This window comes from Pleurodeles waltl, chromosome 10, assembly GCF_031143425.1.
Source record: "Pleurodeles waltl isolate 20211129_DDA chromosome 10, aPleWal1.hap1.20221129, whole genome shotgun sequence".
NCBI classification, from domain to species: domain Eukaryota; kingdom Metazoa; phylum Chordata; class Amphibia; order Caudata; family Salamandridae; genus Pleurodeles; species Pleurodeles waltl.
In genome coordinates this window covers 984,715,536-984,740,586 of record NC_090449.1, presented here as the reverse complement: position 1 = coordinate 984,740,586, position 25,051 = coordinate 984,715,536, and the positions used below count along the sequence as shown (strand labels likewise).

General features: G+C 41.7%; 1 protein-coding gene across 1 annotated transcript in view; it reads right to left on the bottom strand.

The window, feature by feature from the left end:
- Positions 1-25,051, bottom strand: part of THSD7A (thrombospondin type 1 domain containing 7A) — a 934,571-nt gene that overhangs the window by 44,782 nt on the left and 864,738 nt on the right. Inside the window, exons 24-26 of the mRNA XM_069211831.1 lie at positions 22,264-22,346; positions 21,576-21,789; positions 2,172-2,259 (exon numbers count right to left, since the gene is read on the bottom strand). Coding sequence (XP_069067932.1) covers positions 2,172-2,259; positions 21,576-21,789; positions 22,264-22,346 — 385 coding nt within the window. The remainder of the gene's footprint in view (positions 1-2,171; positions 2,260-21,575; positions 21,790-22,263; positions 22,347-25,051) is intronic.

Here is a 25,051-nt window from a genome sequence, read left to right as displayed (position 1 = left end):
GAAATATTTATTGACCACCCACATTGAAGGAACTGCAGCTTGAGTTTAAAACACTGCCACTTGCATTTGGATTTGTAGTTTTGCACTAAACAAATTAACCTAATGGTCCACTTGGGTAAAATATCTACTTGAAATACTGCTTGTATTAAAAAATTATCGGAACAGTACATCTTGCTCTAAAATTTCTACCTGAAATTACCTGATGTGGTAATAGCATAATCCCTACAATTTCACAGAAGTTGCATTATGCAAAAATACCAAAATTATGTCATTTACAGCACAATAATTAACATTTCAACCAGGACTAGTATAGAGGTAGCAACATCAGTGCTTTTTCTTGTTTTGGGGTGGTATATATTCAATAAAAGTTTGGATAGGATTTTGGTAAAATTGTTTGTAACCAACACTTACCTCCCTTATTAGACAACCTGACCTTCAGTAGACACCAATAACTACCTCCAGGAAAATCAATCACCTCTAGTGAGACTTAAATACTTGTTGCCCATACAAACTTGTATTCGTGATCAGACTAATCAGACCAATCATACCCTCACAAGAATTAAACAGGGAAGGATAAAATAGAGAAGGATTAGCAGCAGGGGGTGGTGACTTCTATTTCTGAATTAATATTAGTAACTTTCTGCCTGTTTGTGGCGATCTTCGTAACGAAGGTGGAGTTTTCCCAACTGAAGTAAAAGGAAATGTTAGGTCAATTACTTTTAAATGAATACAAAGAAATAATATTTTTTAAATTTGAAATAATTAAAACATATTCACCTAACTCTTATTCATCAATGACTAAAAAAGCAAAATGACAACACAGCTGCACTGCCACTAGCACTGAGACTTAACATATAAATACAGTTTTGATTATTTAAAGTTGTAAAATATATTTCAATATTATTTTTATATGAAATTATATTATTCAAAATAATACTTTATCTCTGCTGGCATCTTACAATATCATTTGTATTGAATATGTCAGAATCTTGGATGCAAACAATGCATACTTTTGGTTATGACTTAATTTATCTTTAATTCATACTATATAATATATTTTATAAAATTGTTATGTATATTAGCATATTATTTAGAATTCTTTGACTTAAAAATTTTGACTAGGAAAAAAACAATTGATGTAAACCTCACTAGTTTTTTTCATGCATCTACAGTTCCCTATTGTCAGCGATATCACTCTACACTTCAAAATCCATTACTATTAGTGCCTAGTGAGTCATCCAGGTTTTCATCAGTCTGCATGACAAGAGTCATCCAGAATCTCTTATGTCTAGGCCACACATGCCTTCCTTTACTGTTGCTACAGTGGCTTAACACAGGCAACTGCAGCCCCCCGCAGTGCAGGGGGGCCCGAAGCTACAAGGAGACCACTTAACACAGTACTCTAGCCTGAGAGCTCCTAACTGAGTCTGGAGGTGGGCCCCTCCATGTACTTAGCAGGGGGATCTACCTCAGGTTTTGTCATGCTCCTACCTCATTACCGGGTACCTTGCTGGTTCTACGCTTTATATATGCAACCTAATGATCACAGTCATAAATCCATGCACCTCCTATTTATTGTACTGCAAATTGGGAATCCACCTGGACATTGTGATAGGAGTCATAAGGAGAAATTAATAAGACACTGTTTTGATTGTATGCTTCAGGCAATCTAGACGAAGCAATTTCCTGCCAATTTTTTGGAAATTTCAGATTAAATTCTAAATCAAATCTGAAAGACCTGTGTGCATGAGAAATTGTGGTGTTAGATGTTAAAATGAATATGCGTTACATTATTATTTCAAATATTCTCCATTTAAATGATTAGTCTTCAAATTAAGCAACTCTTTGTTGACAAGTCACAATGGTGGAATTGTAAACTATGATGTTATGCAAAACACTGCTGCATTTATGAACATGCATTGCTTTCACAATTTTTACTAATTCACAAATTCCTGTGTGTGATGCTGGCATTATTAAGTATGCATTGAGTTAAAGAAAAACAATATTAAACACTCATTAGCACTTAGGCATGCCTATCATTCATTGATGCCAAACAATACCAAATGTTAGTGAATTTAGTCCAAGTGTAGCAAACTCTGCATTCATCACTCAGCTCATTGTGCACACCTCAATCCGTGAGGATTACCAATCTGAATTATCAGTCAACTCACCATGCAAGATAGATCATAGAAACTATAAAGATCAGCAAAACAAAAGCTCCAGCAGCCACACCGTAGACCCAGGTCTTCAATCGCCCATCTAAAAAGAACGAATGTTAGTCATTAGTTTTAGAGGTTAGTGCGAAAAATAATTTATAACCCAAATTACAATGTATACATTTTAACTAGAATAATTGTTAGAAACTGTTATTTAGTTAGAAACTGTCAAGGTTATTAAACAAAATATGTTTTCCATTTGCAAACTAGCAGCACAACTGACTAATCTGACAGCGAACAGATTCTGGGAAAATCTGCATTTTGTCTGTGGCCACATTGTAGAAGTGTAACTCTGGGCGGCAGATGCATAGCCAAGACCTTCCCTCTTTCGCAGAGTGATTTGGAAGGCGATGTGTTTATCTTTGTATTCCCTTACACAGCACGATCTTTGGCACAGTAAGAAGCAATGCAGAAAGGCCCGCGTTATAAGTTCCCGTACACCAAAATCCATGTATTTATATGACCAGTTTATGCACGTTGATAAAAAGACTGGAAGAGACACCCTGCAGCCAACACAGTCATACTCTAAAATCAATTTGTAAAGTGTCCAGCGAAGACCAAATGCAATCCATAAGCCTTTAAAACCATTCCAACATATAGGGCCTGATTAAGAGTTCGGCAGACGGTTTTGCCCATCCACCAACTTCAGATTGTGACGGTGCTGGCCAAGGGGGCCCCTGTATGGCCCATGCCAAGTGCATTTTCTGCCAGCCTTTTATTGGCAGTGTTACCACCATGAAATCACTGGCAGAGAATGAAGTTATAAATCCCAGGGCAGCGCTGCTTGCAGTGGTGCCCTGATTAGGACCGCCACGACCGCCGGGACGACTAATCCTGGTGGTGCTGGCAGTCCGACCACAGCACGACCACCCCAGTCATAATGTGGCTTTCTGTCTGCCACATTTGGCGGTGTTCTGTATGAGACAATGAATCAGGCGGTCAAGAGCCATAGTTGGCAATCAACACTTTCGGCATCAAAAGGAAGCCAATGTTTTATCTTTTTCATTAAGTGTCTGTTTTCATTGAATTCATGGTCGTCCTTTTTTAACTTGTGTAATTTAATGGATTTTCTACCTGAATGGGTTAAGGAAACCTAACAAGGATGGCATGCTTTTGTTGGCCTGGACCCATGGAGGGATAACTAACAAAACAGCAAGGGGCATATTCAAGAGCCCCTAGCGCTTCAGTGCACTAAATTAGCATCATTATTTTTTATGCTAATGTGACCCAATGAAGCCAAAATCACAGTGCGAGGTTTACAAAGTGGCACAATGCATACATTGTGGCATTTTGTAACCCCTTGTGCCACATTCTGACAGCACCAGGCAAGATTTCTTTGGGCCATTTTTTTCGGCATTTTTAATGCCTCCTCAGAGCAGGCGTTAAAAGGGGGCATGCCAATGTTTTCAATGGGCCCCTATGTACTGCTCAGGGTTAACACCAAAATTTGGGCACTAACCCTGAACAGTACATCAATAGTGTCAGAACTTTAGATGCTATGGACCCCTACCCTGCGTCATGATGAGCCATATTTTAAATAGGCACACGAATGGTGGGGGTATGGGAGTCACAAGGGGCCGCACATAAAGTGTTGCTACATGTAATGTAACACCACTTTTCATAAATCTGGCCCTTAATGAGGCAGGTGGTTCTAGGACAATAGACAACACACAAAATGAGCAGCCCACACAACTATTGATTTCTACGGTTCTGCTGGGTGAAAACATATGAGGTTTGCTGCATTCTACTCCTGGTGACATGCTCCCAGCATGACACCAGGTCAGCTGAGCGAGCTTATTTACGGCCTCCTGGATACATTTTTAAATATTACTTTGATAGATTTTTTTATTTTCTATGAATGTTTCTGCACTTAGGAGCTGCCTTCCTACTTTGACAGGTCTCATAGAACCGTGGACTAGGTTCTCACAGCTGCAGGCCCATGCAAGTCTTAAGGCAACCTATACTGATTGCCTGGACTGCCCAGATCCTACAGCTTCCTGGCCACTTTCCACATGTCTTACAGCAGTCTTGGGTACTCATTTCTAGGGCGCATACAGCAAAACTGTTTCAAAAGTGGGATTTCCTTGGCTCAGGTTTCCCAGCAAGTCTACCTTCTACTGTTTCCTAGAGTTAGTAGGGAGACCAGTGACACTGGTCCTAGAAGCACAAGCCTAGAGTTTGCACCAGGTAAGGGTTAATTGCTAAGCTAGTTAATCCTTCTTTCTTTGTTGTTCCCTCTTATCTCAATGTTTCTCCCTTGAACCTATGTCCACAATTTCTGATTATAGTTCTGTGCATTTCATTTCATTACTGTATCATCAGTCTGACTTAAAATGTGTTTCTGATGCTCAAGTATTTACATTATTAAATGTGTTATTCTTGTTGAATGTCTAATGGTGTTGATGCTGAGTAGATTAAACTTGTTTCAGAGATTTGGTCAGCCGGTGGTAAATTGATTTTGTACACTTGTTATGTGACTTTGGTTCTGTGGCTATAAACATAAAGCTTTGAACTTTTACTGATTGAAGTTTTCCTTCCATGGTTACATCGATCATGGTGTCTAAATTGTTGATTGTCATGCTGATGTAAATTGTTGATATTTATGGTTCACCACACTCTTTACTGGGTCAAAAGGTCCATCAACCTTGGTGAAGCATTCTAGTCCTAGGAAGGTTGAAAATGTGTTTGCAAAATTAAGTAGCTTCCTCCAAGTTTTCTTCTTGGGCTACCCAAACCTGACACTGCAAATCCGGTAAACCCTTTCTAAGACTTTGAAAGGCTCACTTGGTGTGATTGGTTCCAGCGTCCACCTGTTTCCCTATTGTCCCTGTTGAAAGAGTGCGCTCAGACTTGTCAGTGACATGTCAGTTAATCAGCTTATGCAGACATCTTTACCATCCCCTTCCTATGCAAGGAAAAGGTTAATCTCATTCAAATTGATTTACTGTTCAAAGGTAGCTTTGATCTACCAGCTAGTAAGATGAATAAGTAAACTGGTCCAGCAGGTAAGGTTAGAGCCTGAAACTCATTAATGGTGATTAATATTGCAAAGTATGCAAACAAGTGCAAATATGAGGCATTTTAGGCATAGGGAAAGTTATGTTAAATATCTTTTTATGTTGGGCCAGTCAAAATTGATGTTTTGTGCATGTTTTATCAACAGTGTGACTATAGTAAGGCACCACAGATTTACTGTAAAGCACTAAAGACTCACAATCAAGTAAATAATTAATGGAGATATTTATTTTTGTCTATCCAATTAAGTTAGAAACATGCATAGGCCATACAAATGATTTGGCTTGTGCTAATTCAGTATGAAAGTAGTCCTGCTTGCTTAGCTTACACAAAGGCACTGGCAGTTGTCACTCAAGTTCATTTACTGGAAGCTCACAGTCATAGAGGACCAGTTAGTGCGACTCACAACAGAGGTTGAAATATCAGAAAATCAAAATGCCAAGCGGGATTAAGTGGATCAGAACACACATTTTCACAATAATCATGTTGCTGTGTAGCATTCCTTACAAATGCAATTTTTGCATTACAAAATTCACCTTTTTTGCAATATTGCAACCCACGTACTTTCTTGCATTTAAGGCACCAAGGAGGACTGTGAAGAGAAAAATGTGATAGGAGTGAGAATGTAATGTGTGTGGGAGAAGAGGGTGGTCTATCTCTTATCAAGACGTAAATATGTGCTTTCCTGACATGCTGAGAGGGGGCTGGTGGGAATGACCTTTCAAACAACTACTCAGTCTATGAATAAAACATGAGCTGGGTTTGCTCTGTTTTTACAGTGAAGAGCATAGGTGCTACAGGAGCAGGTATAAGCAGCCAGCAGGCTAAAGGGACAAACCAAGGCAGTAATTAAAATCAACATGACATAAATGGTCAGGCCACACAAAGGAAATAGGGGGGGGGAATACTGCAGCTCAAAGGTAAGGCAGTTGTAATGAAAGAGATCATTTGCAAGCATTAGAGCATTATGGCTAAGATAATGGCAGTACCTTCACATATGCATCACCACTAAACATAGAACATGCTTTTCATCTAAATTTTCCAATTTATGAGGTCAGGTGTTAACCAAGGACACTGAAAACATTCTGGCAGTTAAAACATTGCACCTGCAGTGGGAAATCATTTTGGCAGTGGAGTATGTACTAAAGTGGGGTTGCATGCCACTATATTGGCAGGTAGTCATGCGGGAAAAAAGAGGCAGATGCATGTGAATGTTGTCCCCTTAAGTTATCTGCAAAATCTGAGCAAGGGGAGGTGGTGACTCAAAAGAGGTACTCTAAAATTGAGTCACACGTTACTACTGAAAAATGCATTCACAAATCTAAAATAAGCTAAAGACGACACATTAAACAGTGCAAACTTGCTTTTAATTCCAAATACTCATAAACTCTTTCTATCGGGTCCTACAATTTTGTCTTTTTTTTAAAGGGGCTTATTTTGGGGCAAATTTACTCACTTTCTCATATTTCTGTCCCTCGTAAGAGCCTGTTAACTCTTGATGGTACAACTATTTACACCAAGTTTGTCTTGGACACATTATTGTAAAGTCCATTGCTTGATTAGTATCAAAGGAAAAACAACCTATTTTAAATACAGGCGCATTTTAGCATTTTTAGCATCAGTTTTTGCAGTATTTCCATCCATTTTTAGCCATTGCTACAAAGTCTAGGTTATAGTTTCGGTATATCAGCAGGTTCTTGCTTCTTTTTTGGCTCCATACAAATCAACACGGAAAAACTATCTATGTATCTATCTATCTATCTATCTATCTATCTATCTATCTATCTATCTATCTATCTATCTATCTATCTATCTATAGCTATCTCTCTCTCTCTCTCTCTCTCTATATATATATATATATATATACATATATAGAGAGAGAGAGATACACACATATAGATATATAGATATAGGTATAAATATACAAACGCAGATATATATATATATATATATATATATAATTCCATTTTCCCTGGTATTAAACAATTTCATAATATATTAACATTTTTCATGGCATGCCACAAGGGTTTATCTTAAGGCACTGCAACATATAATGAATGGTACAGTTTGTGCAGCGGTGAAGCTATCATTAGCATATAAAGGGCAGTGGTGCCAGGGCTGCAGAATCTGAGGTGCTCCCTGAGGCCCTAAACCCCTATCATGCTGTCTTTTTTACAGCACAGCAGGGATTCAAATGGCTCATTTCTCTTGCTTGCATTAGATGAGCAGTACCATTGCTACTCTTGTAACTTATGTTCTAATTTTATTAGTTAAAGTGTTTGGAAGCATTTTGTAACTTCTACTTTAGTTCCAGTATGAACGTTTCTCTTTGTGATATTGAAGGTTCAGACAAAATCTGATTTAACCCTTTAATGAGAACATACACTTATGCTCTATTCTTATTCATTAATAGCTATGACCAACACCAACAATTTCCATGCCATTCAATGGTGGGATTTTTCCAAACCTTTGTTATTGCCTTAATGTCGGTTTTTGGAAAAGGTTCACAATTGAAAAATTCTGTTTTTTTAGGCGTACCCTTGTATTTTTAGTACAACTAATAGTATGCTTCTTTTGGAGTAAAGCTAAGTAAATTAGTGAATATCTGTCAGTAAATCCATCTACATGTATAATTCCTAGGTTATTTACAGAGGAACTCAGAATGGTTTATCTTCTTTAGGGCGGCAGTCTGACAAACCTGCAGAACAAATATGCACTTTCAAACCACGGTGCTTTGACTTCTCAGTGAAATTTCTGTTAGTGCGTACCTATGAGGGCACAATCAGGGAACTAGTTTCCAGTGACTAGGTTTCCAGTCAAATTACGAGCACCTAACATCTTGTAAAATAGCAGTCTGCAGCCTAAACTATTGTGTCTCATTTTTTCTGTCTCCCTGGCTCGGTGTGTTATCCCTAGTAAATAGTACTATAGGCACCCAGGGCATGTAAATTAAATGATATTAGTGGGCCCGTAGCCCTCATTGTGTCACTCACTAAAGTAGCACTTTAAAGCTTGTCTCAGGCCAGTCACTAGAGCTGGTAGTAGTTTCAAACTGCCATTTAAACCTTGAAAAATAAACTTTTTGACAGGCCTACATCTTCCTCTGTAATACATATAAGTCTCCTCTAAGGTAGGCCATTAGGAAGGGATGCTGTGTATTTTAAAAGAATGGACATGTACATGTACATTTAATTTTTGTGTTTCCTGTTACAGAAAAATTACTAAAATCATTTTTAACTACCATGAGGCCTATCCCTCTCATTAACTAACATTGGGTTACCTTATTACATTTAATAAGTGATAACATATGATTGGGAACAGATAGAAATATGGTCTTTACACTCAAATGAATTGCAACCTAAATCATCTTTAAAGGAAGGTCAGATTCTAAGTTACAGTTCTGAAAATGCCACTTTGAGAAAGTCATCATTTCCTGTCCTACCACTTATTACTTCTCTCATTGACCTGGGTCACATGAATGTGAATGGCTCTGCTGTGGGGTTTTGTGTATTCCTTCCAGATAGTGATACAGAAGGCATTAGGTGAGGGCAGGTTGGCCATGGGCAGAGTTTTGCTTTTCCCTAATTACACTTCAAAGGGCTTGCACCCAGCACACACAAAGGAACCTGACACTAGTCCTTTGTCACCCCAGACGTTTTAGAGTCTTGACAGGGGAAGGGAATCACTATCCAGAACCAGATGTGGGAGTACTGTACAGAATCCCACCACTTCAAATGCTGCCAACGACCTCCTGAGCCACTCAGCAGTATACTTATGGACCTGTGGACATTACAGATTAATGACTGCCTTCATCCCCTTGTAACTGCCCTGCTGCTTGAGACCTACATTGTTCCCCAGAGGACTGCCGTGCTGCTTTTTGAAAATGGCCCTCCTGCTTGAGGATTGCTTTTATCCTTGAGGTCTCTTAGATTTCTTTGCACCACTTTTCCGCCCCCCCTAATGAAACATGCATCATGTAGCACAAAGGGGGTATGCATGCATTCCATCGCTTTGCAAATATGGTGCTGAAAAAAGGCCACCTTAGTGCCGCCTTAGCATAAAACAAATGATGGTAAAGCATCTCTAAATTGGCACTAGGCACTTTTAAATCAGGGCCTAAAATTGCATATCGTAATTTTTGCTGATTGTACTTTTGTCATTCTGATATCCATTTATTTGTTAAAATTTACTCTGTTCTTCTAAATTGTTTTGGGATTTTTCTCTTTTTTGTTTTCACTTTATTTCTGTTTGTGTGCTGAAAAAAATACTTTACACTTTGCCTCTCAGTTAAGCCTGAGTGCTTTGTTCTAGGCTCCAGGAGAGTTTGTGGTTCACCCTGACAAGGATTGTGGTTGTTGCCTGAGTGGGGCTTTTGTGTGCCTCAAACAATAATCCAATTTTTTACAATCATATTTTAAAAAGTGACACACTATATATTCGAAAAGGGTGCCCTCACTGTGATTGAAGGCCTCATTACAACTTCAGCGGTCCTTTCACAGGACTGCCAATAATGGAGGTCTTTTGCCCGCCCTATTAGGAGTTTTCCCCTGGGCCAGCGGGCAAAAACAGCATTTCCGCCCGCTGACCCAGTGGAAAACTCACCACAACATTGACACCAGCTCATAATCGAGCAGGTGGCAATGTTGTGGTGCGTCTGGTGTGACAGCACCTGTCGCGCATTTCACTGCCCATAATTTGGGCAGTGAAATGTGTGACGGGGCTGTCCATGGGGGCCCCTGCACTGCCCATGCCAAGTGCATAATAGGGCAGTCGGACTGACCTGTCGGGGTCGGTCCAACCGCCAATGCGAGTGTGGCGGTCTTGAGACTGCCACACTCGTAATGAGGGCCTTAATGCCTGCACACTGTTTCCACTGTAAAGGTTTAGTTGTAATTTCCATAAATCAGGCTTGAGTGTGATTGAAAAAATTATTTTACATTTGCGTTTGGATGAATGCTAGAGAAATCTTTAAAAGTTATTCTATTTTCCTTTTATTTTTAAAAATATGAATTTAATGTTTAAATGAACTTTTGATAGCTTTAGTAGAAAAGTAACTTTATAATTTTTAACTTTAGATTGCCTGAACCAGAACAGACTCAAAGCCTGTCCTGCCTTTTATTACACCTCTAAAGGCAAATACACATTTATGGATGGAGTTAATAACTTTGCCTGCCCTGGGACAAATGTCTGCTCTCTTGACCCAGGAAAGCAGAGTGTTTTCAACAACTGGTCACTTAATAGGATTTATCCAACTGGGAGAGGTAAAGGACAGATGGTACCAGAAAGAATACCCTTAGCATGTTTTAATTTGAGATGCCTGTCCCAAATGGGACTGACATAATCTGCTCTCATTTCTAGGGGTGGGTGAAAAATTCTTCTCTGCAGGCGGAGTTTTGTCCACTCTGGGTTCGCATGTAATGCAGAGGTCTGGCCAAATTCTGCATTCTACCATGTGGCAAAGTTTTTTTCTCATGCGTGTCTCACCACCGGTAATTGGCAAGCACAAGCGAGAATTGCTGTCCTGTGGGGTGATTTTCGGGTGCTACGAGGGCAAACAGCGAGATTTTCACAATGTGGGCGGTTGAAGGTAGTTGTGAACATTTGCTCTGTAAATGCTTCCCTCAAGTAGAAAATATATTCAAGCAAGCAGCAGCCCCCTCTGGTGAGCTGCTCAGTGCCATTTGCACTGATTTCTTTGTACGGAACAAGCTTCTGGCACAAAAAATCAGCTCTAGCAGATTGATATACCAATTTCTGCCTGCTCAAGGAACGCTGTGGATTACAGCAGCATTTTTATGTACCTCCACAGAATTCCATGGAGTGAAACTCTGAGAGTTTTGCCCACCCCTACTCATCTACCAGAGACCAGATGAGCCATTTGACTCCAACCCCAGAAGGAGGTAGAACCATTTCTGACTATCACAGTAGGAGAAAGGAGCTCATCTAAAAAGGGGTGTGACTAGGGATCTGCATGGGGTTCTTCAAGTGGGAAGAAAGGTTCAGCCATTGTGAAACATTCACCAATCACCGACTAGGTCACTGAATATCTCATTACTACCTCCTCAGAATACTGGTGGACCTGGGAAGACTACATCTGAAGAAGAAAGCCCTGCTGGAAAATACAGGGACACTCTTGATTCTAAATGGATAAAGAGGGCTCAAGGATTCCTGACGACTGATGCCCAGAGACTGGAACTACTCTCAGAGGGTCAAATGGTTGCTTCCTCTTTGCCTTTTCCCAGGACAGAAAAGCATAAGGAATTTCGACTTTATGGAGGCCCAACTGCCACCCTAGGGCTGGAACCTGCAGGACGTCTGGCTGGAGACAGATTGAGTGCCTAAAAGGCTTCTAATAGGACATGAGTATTACAGATCTGACCAAAAAAGAACTCCACAGCATTTGGAGAGGGGTGTAACTTAGTCATTTTTCTTCCACCTCCAGAGAGGACTGGGACAAGGTGCTGACGCATGCTAAGGAATGTTGTACCTTTCAGGGGCAAGAAAACTAGGTTGGTCCTACTTCGAGCTTTTTGTCACACAGAAAACTGACTCAGCAGGACCTTGTGGTAAAGTTATACAGCCTTATGGAGCTCTGCCATAGTACGCTTTAAATGTTTTGCCACACTGGAGAATTTTGAGAACTTAAAATGTGGAGGAGTTTCTGAAACAAAAAAGGGACTAAGAAAGAAGGTACAATCTTGGTGGCAATGGTTCACAACAATTATATAACCCTAGTGGTTACAAAGGCCAGCTCTGACCTACTGTGGTTTAGTGGGACATTGCTCTATCTGTTTTTGCAGGACTGTTGCTGGCCTCACTCTTGTATATTGCTCCACTGAAGGATTTTGACTTTTATTTAAACTAAAGGGGCATCATTTAGAGTTGTGTGTATGGCCCATTGTCTGTTACTCTTACAGAGGTAATAGCCTCTGTTACCCTAATGGACAACTACTTGCCATATTTATTGTATATTACCTAATTACCTAGCGGCGGTCGGCACTAGGTAGTTATAGTTAGGACTTAGGGGGTGATTCTGACCCTGGCGGTCCTTGACCACCAGGGCCGGGGTCCGCGGGAGCACCGCCAACAGGCTGGCGGTGCTCCCTTTGGCATTCTGACCGCGGCGGTACAGCCGCGGTCAGAAACGGAAAAGCGGCGGTGTACCGCCGGTTTTCTGCTGTCCAGGGGAATCCTCCATGGCGGCGCAGCATGCTGCGCCGCCATGGGGATTCTGACCCCCATACCGCCATCCTGTTCCTTGCGGTTTTGGCCGCCAGGAACAGGATGGCGGTATGGGGTGTCGTGGGGCCCCTGCAGTGCCCATGCCATTGGCGAGGACAAAAAACATTTTTTTTAAAACAGTTTTGCCAAAATTCACGGTAGATCTGTGACTTCAGCAAAATAAAAAATAAAAACAAACAGAGGCTCTTGCACTTGTTTTGAAAAAAACTCCAGGGTGGGCCAGGTCCTAGGGACATTATTAAAGAAAACGAAGGGGGTACATGGGCTCCCTTCCTGAGGCTCTTGAGCCCTGGGGACTGCGGCCACCCCAGGACATTATATATAAAAAAGGAGAGGGGCATCTCCTGAGGTTCTATAAGCCCCGGAGACCACCACCTCCCTGGGGCTAAATCATCAGTAATTTGGAAACTGCACTGACCCCTCCTGAGCCCCAGAGACCACCACCTCCATGTGGCTAAATAGTATGCAATGGGGGCCCGCAGATCCCCCATGCCCCAGCGACTACCACCTCTTTGGGGCTAAATGTTTTATAAACAATGGGAGAGGTGCCGCGCAGCCCCCCTCCCTGGTCTCATATGGCCCCGGAAACCACCACCTCCACGGGGCTGGCCCTGAAAAGTGATGGAGGCGGGATTCGCACCAACCCCTCCTTGAATTAATAATGGACCTGGGGATCACCACCCCCCCCCAGGCCCAGCTCTTGCTATGTCTTGGGGTGCCCACACCTGGGACATAGCTGTCTGGTTTTGCTTGGTGGGAGCTGACCAACACCAAACACTGAGGTTCCAGCAGATGGGAGCTGTCAAAGTGTTCCACCCAATGGAAGCAGAGGTTTTAGCTCTTTCCCTTACCACAGACAGGCGGTCAGGAAAATAGATTAAATTATTGCTCTTGCACAGAGTGAGCTGCATGGTTAGCAGCTCCCTGTGTGTAATAGAACTGCCAGCTTCCGCAGGATGCAGGGAGCGGCTGGGACCACAGGTGCCTTGAGGCTCTCCCTGCAGACCTTTTGCACACTGGGTACCCGGGTAGGCTTCAGAGCACCCCGGGAGACATGGCCGGGCCTCAGGGGATGGGGTCCTCTGGGCCAAAGTCAGCCGGTGAATATTGAAAGGTCTCCCCACCTTTGGCCAGGATGATGGACAGCTTACCAAAGGGCCCCCTTAGTGTGCTTGCCCCGGATGTTGATGGCCTGTTCTTGATGGCAAGGGATATGAGGACATCTCCTCAAAACAAAGAAGCACTTACATCAATAGATAAGAGGAAGGACACTGGTTTGGTGGAGATGTACATCTTTGTAGTCTCATTGGCCTCTCTATAGGAGGATTCATGTTATCACAGAATTTCGAAGAAAGACACATGACTCATAATCACATTGCCATATGCACACAAAGTCGCTGGAACCAACTACGCAGCTGTAGTGTAGAATACGTACTGACATTTAGCCAAGAAGGCAGAAAGAACTCCCCTTCAGTAGATATTTTTTGCTTCAGCCGAATGCCAAACAAAAGTAAAAAAAAAAAAGAAAAGGGGGAAGGGCGTGTTTACCCTACCTCCCCTAGCTTTGGTCTAGGGGTCCCTCTACCATTTCAGGGCTCAAAAGCATTTTGTTAAATAACAGATAAATCAATGGCTGGATCTGTGGATTTCTCAGTGATTTAAAAAAAACGTGGTCCCCTGCATTACTGAATTCTTTGGTCCTGGGTGAGCCAAGTCCCAGGGGCATTGTGGGGTCATAAAAGGAGGGGGCACATGGGACCCCCTCTTAGGGCTTTTAGTAGCCCTGGTGACTACCACCTCCCTAGGCTATGGTTAAAAAAATTGGGGGGTGGTGTGGCACTGTGTGCCCAGGGGACCACCAACTTCCCACGGTAAGATAATATCTTAAAAATGGGGGGGTTATTGAGGACTCCCCACACCCTGGGAGCCACCACCTCCCCAGGGCAAGATAATCTTATAATAATAGTGGGGTTCCTGCCTTGTGGACCCCCTGCAGCACGATGACCATCACCTCCCCAAAGATTTTTTTTTAAAGAAGAATGTGAGAAAGCTGCACATCCCCTATGCCCCAGGGACCACCACCTCCCAGGGACAAAATACTAATGCAGTAATAGGGGGGCCCTGGTGACACGCCCTGACACTGGGACCACCACCTCCCAAGGGCTCAAATAACTTTAAAGTTGGGGGTCTCCCAGAGACCACTGGCTCCAGGAACTTCCACTCTCCGGGGCTTAAATAACTTTAAAGGAGGGGGTCCATAGTGGATCCCCAGCTCCGGGGACCACCAACTCCCTAGGGCCAACTTGAAAAGATGGAGGGGGGCGCACGACATCCCTCATGGAGCCATATATGGCCCTAGGGACCACCACACTCCCAGCGCCAGCAACTGTTACCACCGAGTTGCCCACACTCAGGAGGTTGCTGTTTGCTTTTGCTTGGCTAGAGCAGACAGCTCCTGCCAAGCAAAAGCAAACACTCCACTTTCAGCAAGCATGCGCTGTCAACATCTCTTCCCTGTGCCTGCCTTTCATGGGAGCAGGCAAAGAAATGAAAACATTGCTTCCTCACACAGGAAGCTGCTTTTTGAAGCAGCTCCCTGTGTGCAGGAGCAAGGCCGGCTTCCACAGGAGATGGGAGCTGATGGGACCGTAGGGGCCTTGAGGCTCTCCCCTGTGGTCCTCTTATCTTCACTGGGCACCCAGTAGCATGTGGCTGGGCCCTGGGGGATGGGGGTCCCTGGGGCCGAATTTGGCCTAGGGAGTGGGGCCATGTGCTTCCTTTTCTAAAAATAATATTGGGCCCTGGGGAAGACCTGGGGGGTCCTTGTGGCACCTTCCTTTATATCTTTTTAGAGTAGCTCCGGGGAGGTGGTGGTCTGTGTACACTCTGTATATTTTTTAAAATGTAGCCCGGGGAGGTGGTGGTCCCCGGGACCCGTGGGGTACGCGCGGCCACCCCTAATTTATTTAATATGTAGGACCAGGGAGGTGTTGGTCCCTGAGACCTAAGGGGGCTGCACCCCCCCATATATTTTATTTTGTGTTATCCTGGGCGGTGGTGGTCCACAGGACTTGGGAAGTCTATTCAGCCCCCTCTAGGTTTTTTATTATGTAGCTCTGTGGAGGTGTTTGTCCCGGGACCCAGCAGGGTGGCTGGCCCTGGGGCCTGAGGGGTTTTGCGTGGCCCCCCAAAAAATATTACTAGGCAGCCACGGGGAGGGGGTGGGGCCTGGCGGGCCCTGAAGAGCCCATGCAGCCCCCAAATATACATATTTAGTGTTGCCCCTTCTAAGCTCCAAACCCCCTTTGGCTGTGTGTAGCACAGTGTTTGGAGCTTAAAGTGGGTTGATCATAGGTCCAGGCTGCAGGCCATGCCCTGTGGTCATCCCCCCGCACGCACAGCCAAAGGGTGTGTATGGCATGGGGTTGGTGTAGTTATAGGTGGTTGGCTTCAGAGCCTGGCCACAGGCCAGGCCCTGCAGCCAACTTCTGCCGCGTGGCAGCAGGACGTGAGTGGAGTGGGGTTGGGTGGTTATAAGGGGTTGGCTGTAAAGCCTGGCCTGAGGGGACACCCCCCGTCACGCACCATCACTCAATGCATGGTTAAATGGTTATGGTTGCAGGCCCTGTGGCCAATCTCCACAACACACAGCCAAAGACTGTGAATGGTGCAGGGTTGGGTGATTACAGGGAGTTGACCACGGGGCCTGGCCAAAGGCCATGAGTGGCGGTAGTTGAATTAATGTATGTTAATTAAAATGACTGTTTATTAAAAAAACATCGAAATTTGCTGAACAAAAACATAGGTTACAGGGATAAAAAAAAGTATAGTAATTCACAGGGACATTATAGTTAGGTTCACATTTTAAATGCACAGAACCAGAGAAATGTACTGGTATAGTTATTTCAACTAACTACAACTCGTGCCCTAAGGAAACTATAACTTGTGCCATGCACTGCTAATTATTCCAGATATTACAGCACTCATGACATATTTTATATCATCAATATCACTGCAACAGTTGTTGGAAATTAGTCACAAAAAAAACCTGTGCATGGCAAATCTTTTCCACGAGTAGAGCAAGCTGAAACATGAGGGTCCACTCAACGTTAAAAAGAGCAAGAGGACTATCAGTTTTGTGGACAGGATACTGCCTGCCAAACTCTAGATAAGCACCTAACATCTAGATCCTAATATAAAAGTTTTGACCTGGACATTCAGCTTTATGCTTTCAGCCTCCACCCAATCATGGTCACTCAGAAGTCAAATCTAGGCCCTTAACTACTGCAAATCACTGTTTATAAATTGCATTTTACATTTTTTAATTGATGTTTGCCTTAAAATGTCAAGTTTCACATTTTTGGTTCCCCTTATTCAAATCTAATGAGTCATTTCATTCTACTGACTAAAGGTTTCTCTCTTTGTCTCAATTGGTGTGGGAATTTTATAGTGTTGTGTTCTTTACTACTTGTTACCAGTCGCTCCTCCTTGTGGTCTATGTTATGAAACCATAAAAACTTTAAGTTCCCAAGGTGTCTTTTAAAGAACTGGAAAACAAGATGTCTGGAGCCGACTGTAGGGATTGTAAAAATTAGATAAGCTAAATCTGTTAAAATAACGAGGGGAGACAGTGCGCCATTTTTCAAACGGCAGAACTTGTGTTTTAGGTGTAGTAATCCATCTCACATGAAGGATAACAAAGTGTGTCCTCTTAAGAATGTGATATGTAGGGTGTGCAACAAGATTGGCCATTTTGCCAAAGTTTGCCAAAATAGTAAATGCAGTGAAAAGTGCTCACAAAACAGGAACACAAATGTGAATGATGTGGGTAAGGTTAATGTGTTTGAAAGCATATGTGATGAGGTAGACAAGATACAAGAGGGTCTTAGAGATACAGTGATAGTTGTTGCAGAGAATCCAGTAATTAATGGTGATCCAGACACATGTGTAGATCTGTACATCAATATAGGTGTTGGCAATAAGAATAGTAGGGTTATTGATGGATTCGAGAGTCAGGATGACTATGATTATGGAGGAACTTTTCAAAAAGGTGTGGGGTAATAGACTATTGCAACTATTGAATAGGGCACCCACGTCATATGAATGACAGAAAATTGAATTGGCAGAAAGGATTCTTTGAAGATATTCTAGAATTCAGATGTAGGAAGGTGTTAGGAACATTATATATACCAATCAAGGGGTTGAAGGTTTTAGGCTGGTTCCACCAAGGATTGTTTGAAATAGTATAAAGGTCTGATACCAAAGAGCAACTGTCTGATGTTGAGTCAGATAATTTCACAGATAATCTAGGTAAGCAATTTCCCTCAGTTTTTACAGAAAGGTAAGGCACCTTTGAGGGGTTCACTCATCAGACCAAGACTAAGGATGGCACAATTCCAGTAAAGCATAAATTGAGAAGTGTGCCAATTAGTGTCATGAAACATTAGAAAAGAAACTCATAGAATTGTGTTAAAAAGGGACAATCAAGCCAGTTGAGTCCTCTTTGTGGTTGTTACCTCTGGTGGTGACAGAGAAAAAAACAGTGGTTTGAGAGTGTGTGTGGACCGAAGGTGTTTGAATAAACATATTTTGATAGAGTTTCATCCTCTTCCAAAAAGAACTGAGCTGTTGATTATGTTTGGTGGTTCACAAATAGGTATGTTTCAGTATTGCAGAATGTCCTTTGGGTTGGCATCAGCTGCTTCTGTTTTTGCAGAGGATAATGTTTCAGATGTTCAGGGAGGTAAATGATGAAACTTTACATAAGACATTAAGCATAATGCAAGAATGGAGTGTTGTGTTGAGAGCCAAAAAGTATCCGTTTTTTAGAGATAAAGTAGAATGTTTAGCTCATGTGGTGTCTGAGCAGGTTGTTGATTCAAGGCCTGACCTGGTCCCACCTGCTGACAAAAATTGACTAAAGAAATTGATTGTTCTTTGTGATTTTTTCACAAGATGTATATAGGATTATGAACATGCTAAAGAAAATACCACTTTAGTTTGGGAAAAAGCTTGTAAGGAGCTTTTGAGTGGATCAAATATCAATTGGTGAGGTCAAGGATATTGAAGCCTTTTGATCCTAGTGTGCAGTGTACTATCACAGTGGATGCTAGCAGTTTTGGAATAGGAGCAGTCCTCACTCAGGTTAAGGGATGAGTGGAAAACACATTGGGGTATGTCTCTAAAGTGTTGGTGAGAGGAGCAGAGATTAATTATTAGCCTGTTGGTGGGCTATTTGGAGGTTTCACCCATACATTTGGGGTAACCGGTTCATTCTGAATAGTGATCACAGCCCTCTAATCTCTATTTTGTCAGGAGATATGATAAAGGACCACAGTTTGAGAATCTCCAGAATGTCCACTAAATTGCTACATTATGATTTTGAGGTCTTGTACGTACCTGGGAACCATAACGTTAGAGAAGACTTTTTCTCTAGATTGTCGGTGGATGAGGTAGGAGCAGAAGTTACTGAGGAGGATGAGCAAGAAGATTGTTTTAAGAATGTATTGATGTGGAAAATATGTGTGATATTAGTGAGGCTGAATTGAGGGAAGAATTGTACAAAGATATGACTCTCGTCCAGGTCATGAATTATGTAAACAAAAGGGTGGCCTAGAGAGGAGACTGTACCCAATCAGTTTCAAACATTTGTAATAGTATCTCTGAAGAAGATGGTGTTTTAATAAAGGTAGAGAAATGTGTTCCTTCGGACAACTTGAGAGAGAGAATTATAAGCGGTGCGTATGATTGGCATTTAGGCAGAACACTAACTAAACAGAGAGTGCGGGAAGCATTTTGGTGGCCCAGTATAGACAAACACATTGACGCGCGTAGAGATGATTGTGTAGTGTATAATAGTGCTGAGAAATGTCTCAACATCAGAAGCCCACAATTACAACCGATTGAATCGCCTTCTAAACTATTGGGGAAAATTGGTATTGACCTTATGGACCCTTACAATGCTCTTCCATCCTCTCCTAGATTTGCCGTATTCAAAATGGCAGAGGTACTTTTCATAGGGGATTCCACTTAAAAAAATGTCTTTGCTTTCTTAAACGATGTGTTTTTACGAGGAGGGTTTCCTGCTTTTCTAGTTTGTGACAACAGTGCACAATTTGTCAGTGAAGAATTCAAGGTATTTCACCAACAAGTGGACATCATACATCTCTAAAGCTCACATTAACACCCAATGACCAATGGTTTTGTTGAGAGGATGAACTGTTTGTTGAGAAACTGTATATGATGGGCAATTGCGAGCAGATGTATAGTACAGAATGTGGTATGGTCGATGTTATGGTTTTATCATACTACCTCTCATTCAACCATTAAGCTCTCACCATGCTCAAAAATATGCCCATGGTGGATGTCCAGATGGGTGAGACATGGTTGTTGAATGATGCTGACAAGATGGTGAGACATTTTCATGAACTGAAACCAATCAAAAATAATATTTTGATGTCAGAAAGAGGGTTCCTCACATAAATTTAAAAATAGTGATATGGTGCACATAAAAGTTCCTGTTCATAAAAGAAAATGAGAGATGAAACATACTGATCCCCTAATTATGGATAAGGGGTGTGGCAATGAAGTCAGGGTCAATAAGTGAAACTGATGGAATGTTGAAAAATAGGTAAAAGTGAAGAGTACATGTCCAAAATTCTCTGAAGATCTTATGAACGATCAAGGAAAGTCAGAAGACAATTAAGTCAAAAGTAACCCAAGTCAGATCAATGACAGTGGGGGTTATGTTCACAGAAGTAGTCGACAGTGGAATCTGCCAATTAGATATCACTGAATTTCAGTGCAGTAATCTGAAAAACAGTGTGACATGTATTTATATTCATAGATTCTTGTAGAGATGGTATTTTGAAAAAAAAGTTAATGGTTAACAAATGTTTATTTATGTCTGCTAGTTTTATTATTTTTTCCTATTTGTCCTCATGTGAAGTATACTTTTTTATCTATGTTTTTGATTGTTCTTTTAAGAAAAAATTGTTAGTGTTTGTTAAAGTTGCTTAGTTTTTTAAAGGGAAAGGATTATGTAGTGTGTTGCGGTATACAGTCATAGGATTCTTTAATTGAATGTTAGGGGTTGATTGCCTGAGCAGCGGCAGTTGTGGTTGAGCAGTTTCCAGATCCATTCGCTCCTCGTTGTTGTCTCTGTTATGACAATAAATCCTGTAAAATATTAACATCTGGGCTCTATGTCCTTACTACATAGGTCATCCCTTCTTCGCTGTCCACCAAGGGCACCAATTTGAGCTCACAACTTTTCACAGAAAAGGGCACAACACACGTTGTTTCTTTAATGAGGAGTGGACTTCCAGACCAGGAGACTCCAAATCCCAGCAAGTCTTTCTGGTGTTGCAGGTGAGGCTACAATGCCTTTGTTGTAAAGTAAATTGAAAATGGGAAAAAGTGGAAACTTCATTTATGATCACAGATCGTGAGTATAGTTGCTCTTGCTCAATATCTCTTTTTTGCCCCATTAACCAATTAAAGTTTGCTAAAAGTCCATTTGCTGCCTGCCAGGTAAATAATGCAGAGATTCTGCTCCAGACCCAGAGCTGATTCACTATACCTTGGACAAGAACGGAGGGGGGGGGGGATTGTAGATCTTATCTATAGGGTTATTATGACTAGTCCCTGCTTGGAGAAAGTATTCTTCAAGGAGCTGTGATATGGAAAGCTGCAACGGTTCTGGGCTTAGAGAGAGTTTCTAAACATTGAGAACAATATACCAAGTTAGTTTAGTGTTGAAAATGCAATCCAATAGGCCCATGAGTCAGGAACATAAACGTTTTATGAATTTAAAAATAATTCAGCTGTTGTGTAAGAATTCTCAGCTGAACTGCGGGGTGCAGTGGAGGACAATGTGCTTTGCAGTGGAAAGCGTCTCATCCTTTCTGACTAGTGGGCAGAAAGCTTGTTACCTATTTTTTTTTTTTATCAAAGTCATTTTTTCAATAACTGTGATCATCACCAAAAACTAGCATATGTCTAAATCTGATGTCCCATTTATGCTTGAGGCCCACTACTAACGATTATCTACTGCCCATCCATGATAGGACTTAAAAAAAACTAATAATGTTTGCAATTCACCTGATCCAAAAGGCTGCAAGAACCATGTCCTTCCACCTCTCCCTGACTGGCTGCTGGATGGTTGTGTTGGGTTGATTGCCCGGCTTGTTTTCACGTCTCCCTTCTTGTTGTCAGTGGTTGGGAGCACCACAACAGGAATAACAGTGCACTGGGTCAGTGAGCCATCGGACGACATTACCTCGGTGTAACCATCTTCACAGCCACATGTTCCACCCTGAATGAAGCAAAAAACAAAGAGTTTTTGGGGCTGGTGAGTGACGAGCTTCCTAAATTAGAAAAAATAAGAAAACACCATGGATGAGTGAAAGAGACAATTAGTCTGATGAGAGGTTGCCTGAAGGCTAACACTGACTTGGTTTATTATATAACAGCAAACGCAAAACATATTGAGATTAAATAGCAGTGAAGAGCATATTGATAGCGGGTGGCTAATTAAAAAACTAGGGAAACAGGAAGAGCGTACAAAAAAACTGAATGACTGTTATAAAATATGCAAACGAGTTTGCAAATTAAAATGTACCTTAAGTGTGGGTGAAATCCATTTATCTAGTTTATATTCTTCTAGCTTATAGCAATGCTTTTCTTTTTTGTTCTAGCAGAACTTTTCAAAGTTATATTGAAAATGGAGAGACTGCTCTCGAGCCGGAGTAATGGGTTACACTAGTATTGCAATTGTAGGCATACATACCTCTGTACAGTACGAGTGTGGCTGAATGCACTTTGGGCTGCAGGATCGGTCAGCGTCGGGCTGTTTCATTATTAAACAACCCCCTGTTGGACATATAATTGGATCATGAGAATAGAAGTTCATCCACAATGAAAATACACACTTGAATCAAGAGCTACTTCTACAACGATGAGTCTAGGGAAACAATTTGGCTGTTCGCATAATTTGCCATTTTTGTTGACGGTAAACTAAAGACCACAGTAGCAAGTTTTGTACAATAATGCAGGCTTAAAAAAATGCTCTTGGGAGAATCAATAAGCTGAGACAATGCTCTTTTTGAACGTGGATCTTGATATTTAAAGATTCATGAAATTATATTAATCCATATTGTATCGTTTATAATAAACGAAACATACACAAGGTTTCTATTTTAGACCATTTTTAATATACAGCTATGTTTTGTGAAAAATCTTGTTGAAACTCCAAGATACTATTTTTTTCTGGGCATTTTAATGTCACAAATAGAGAAAATGTGACCTAACAAAGTTCCTAGCTACAAAAAGGCCTAAAACAGTGTACATAATATATAGTATATATTCATTTAAGCTAGCTTAACAGTATGACATCTAAAATAATATTTTGTGTTGCTGCCTGCCTCTCGGCAAAGTGAGGCTAGTTTCTTATTGAAAACCCGTTTTTTGGTCTACTAACATATTAGAACCAATATGAATCCAAAAGAAGAAATCCTATGTTCCACAAGGGGACTTTCTGCTACCTGTCAATGAGCAATCGGTAAATGGAAAAGAGTGCTCCTTCAACTTTCTTGAATATCCTATTCGATAACGTTCTTTCAGAAGGAAAGGGACCAATTTTCTGACATTGTCCATAGGGGTATTATGGCTTTACTCTCTTGGGAAGACCTACTCCTTGAGGAGCCAGTTTCAAGGAGGCCTTTGGGTTGAGAAACCGAGGAGGTCCAGAAAACCGTTTGCAGTCACTGAACAAAGAATACATGGACAAAGAGAGAATGAGTCTCAATCCAATAATAAAAGTATTATTTATGGTGTCAAACCTTGAAAGGGGCCATAGAGAGGGGGGGACTGATTTTTAAAAAATGCTATCAAGCAAGCTATAGTCAAACAATTGACCCTAAGCTACTTTGCTTATTTGACTTCCTACTGGCTGTATGTGTGAGTTGTGAGTGTGATATATTTAATCAGTAACAGCCAGGGGTGGCTCCTTCTCTATGGCAAAGGAGCGTTGCCCCACTGGCTGTGCCAGAAGCAGATAAATAAAAGAATAGTTTACTTTTGTTTTATTTTTCTGCTTCTGGCACAGCCAGCAGTGCAGGGAGAGGTGGGGCTAGACCAAGGGAGGGTAAGAGGGGGGAGGAGGGGAGAGTGCACCTAAGTGCGCATGTGTGTTGGGCCGGCAATCTCAGGCCAGCAAAACACACATGCGCACTTAGGTTTCTCCAGCCCGGCTGTGTTTAACAGCCAGGCTGGAGAAACTGCACAGACCCCAGGGCTGTGTCTGAGCAGCAGTTACTGCCGCTCAGACCAATCCTGGCACTGCTTTCATGCAAGGTTTTGCATGAAAGCAACACCAGGATTGCTGGGGAGCCTGTGCTGGTGTCCCAGCAGTGAATGCTGGGACACAACAAGACGAGGGGTGTGAGGCAGCAGGAGGTAGCAGGGAGGGAGGCAAGGTAAGTGTTCCTTTATTTTTGCCTCATCTCTGTCCCAGCCCCCGCCCCTCCCCTTGAGTTATGGGTGGCCGCTGTTGGTTACAGCAGACTGAGTCTTGACTGGTATTTTACTTTAAACTCACCTTAACAGACACTGCATCATGGGTCAATATACTGAATCTTTGGCCACATTGACTCCTTTACACCAGCCATCTAGATGTATTTTAAGTCAGTGTAGTAACTACTTTTAGCCAGATCCGTAATAATACTCCAGTTTAGTTTACCACAACTTCAATGTCAACTCAAGAGCATCTGTTGCTACTTAGGCCCTCGCGCATATTCCGAACTAAGCACCTATGGATGTCAAAAGGCAAATTTTCCTTAAGATTGTGAATGATGTTTTTGTGAAATACGTGACATGCTAACTGAATAATTAACCCTCTTTGACTCATTTTTATGAACGGGTCTACCTTTTTCATTATAAATTTTGAACTATTTAACTTATCTTGTTTTGCCCTTGTTTTTATCACATTTTTATTTTACTTGAACCTGGTTTGAACGTTTAACTTATTTTTTACAATCCTGCATTTGTTTTTTCTGTAGTGATACAGGTACCACCTCATGCCTTTTCTCTGAGGAATGCCTTGTCACTCTTACCTAGCTGACCGAGTTAAATCAAGAAAGTGTTAGCAAAACATTTTCATCTCTGGACAGCTCCACTGCGTATTTTATGCTAGTTATTGGGCACTCCAGGTCAGAACTCCTCCTAGCTAACTCATTTTCAACGGCTGCTGGTTTCCTTGTTCCCTATTTTAAATTTCAGTACATATGTAATGGATTTAGGCATAGTAATGAGCTCATCCTGTGATATTTATTTCACCTTTCAGCCCTGATATCTTAACATCCTTAACTTTCTCTTGTATATGCTATTTCTAAGACATGTAAACCACTTCATATGGTAATAAACTAAACCACAAATCAAAACGAGTGAATGTGTGAACATTATTTTTGTATCATTGTTAAAAAAGAGTCTACATTCCTTTAACCCAGCCATGTGAGATGAGAGACCCTACTTGCCTCCTGCACTTATGTCAACAGTGACCTCTTTGGCACAGCTCCTGG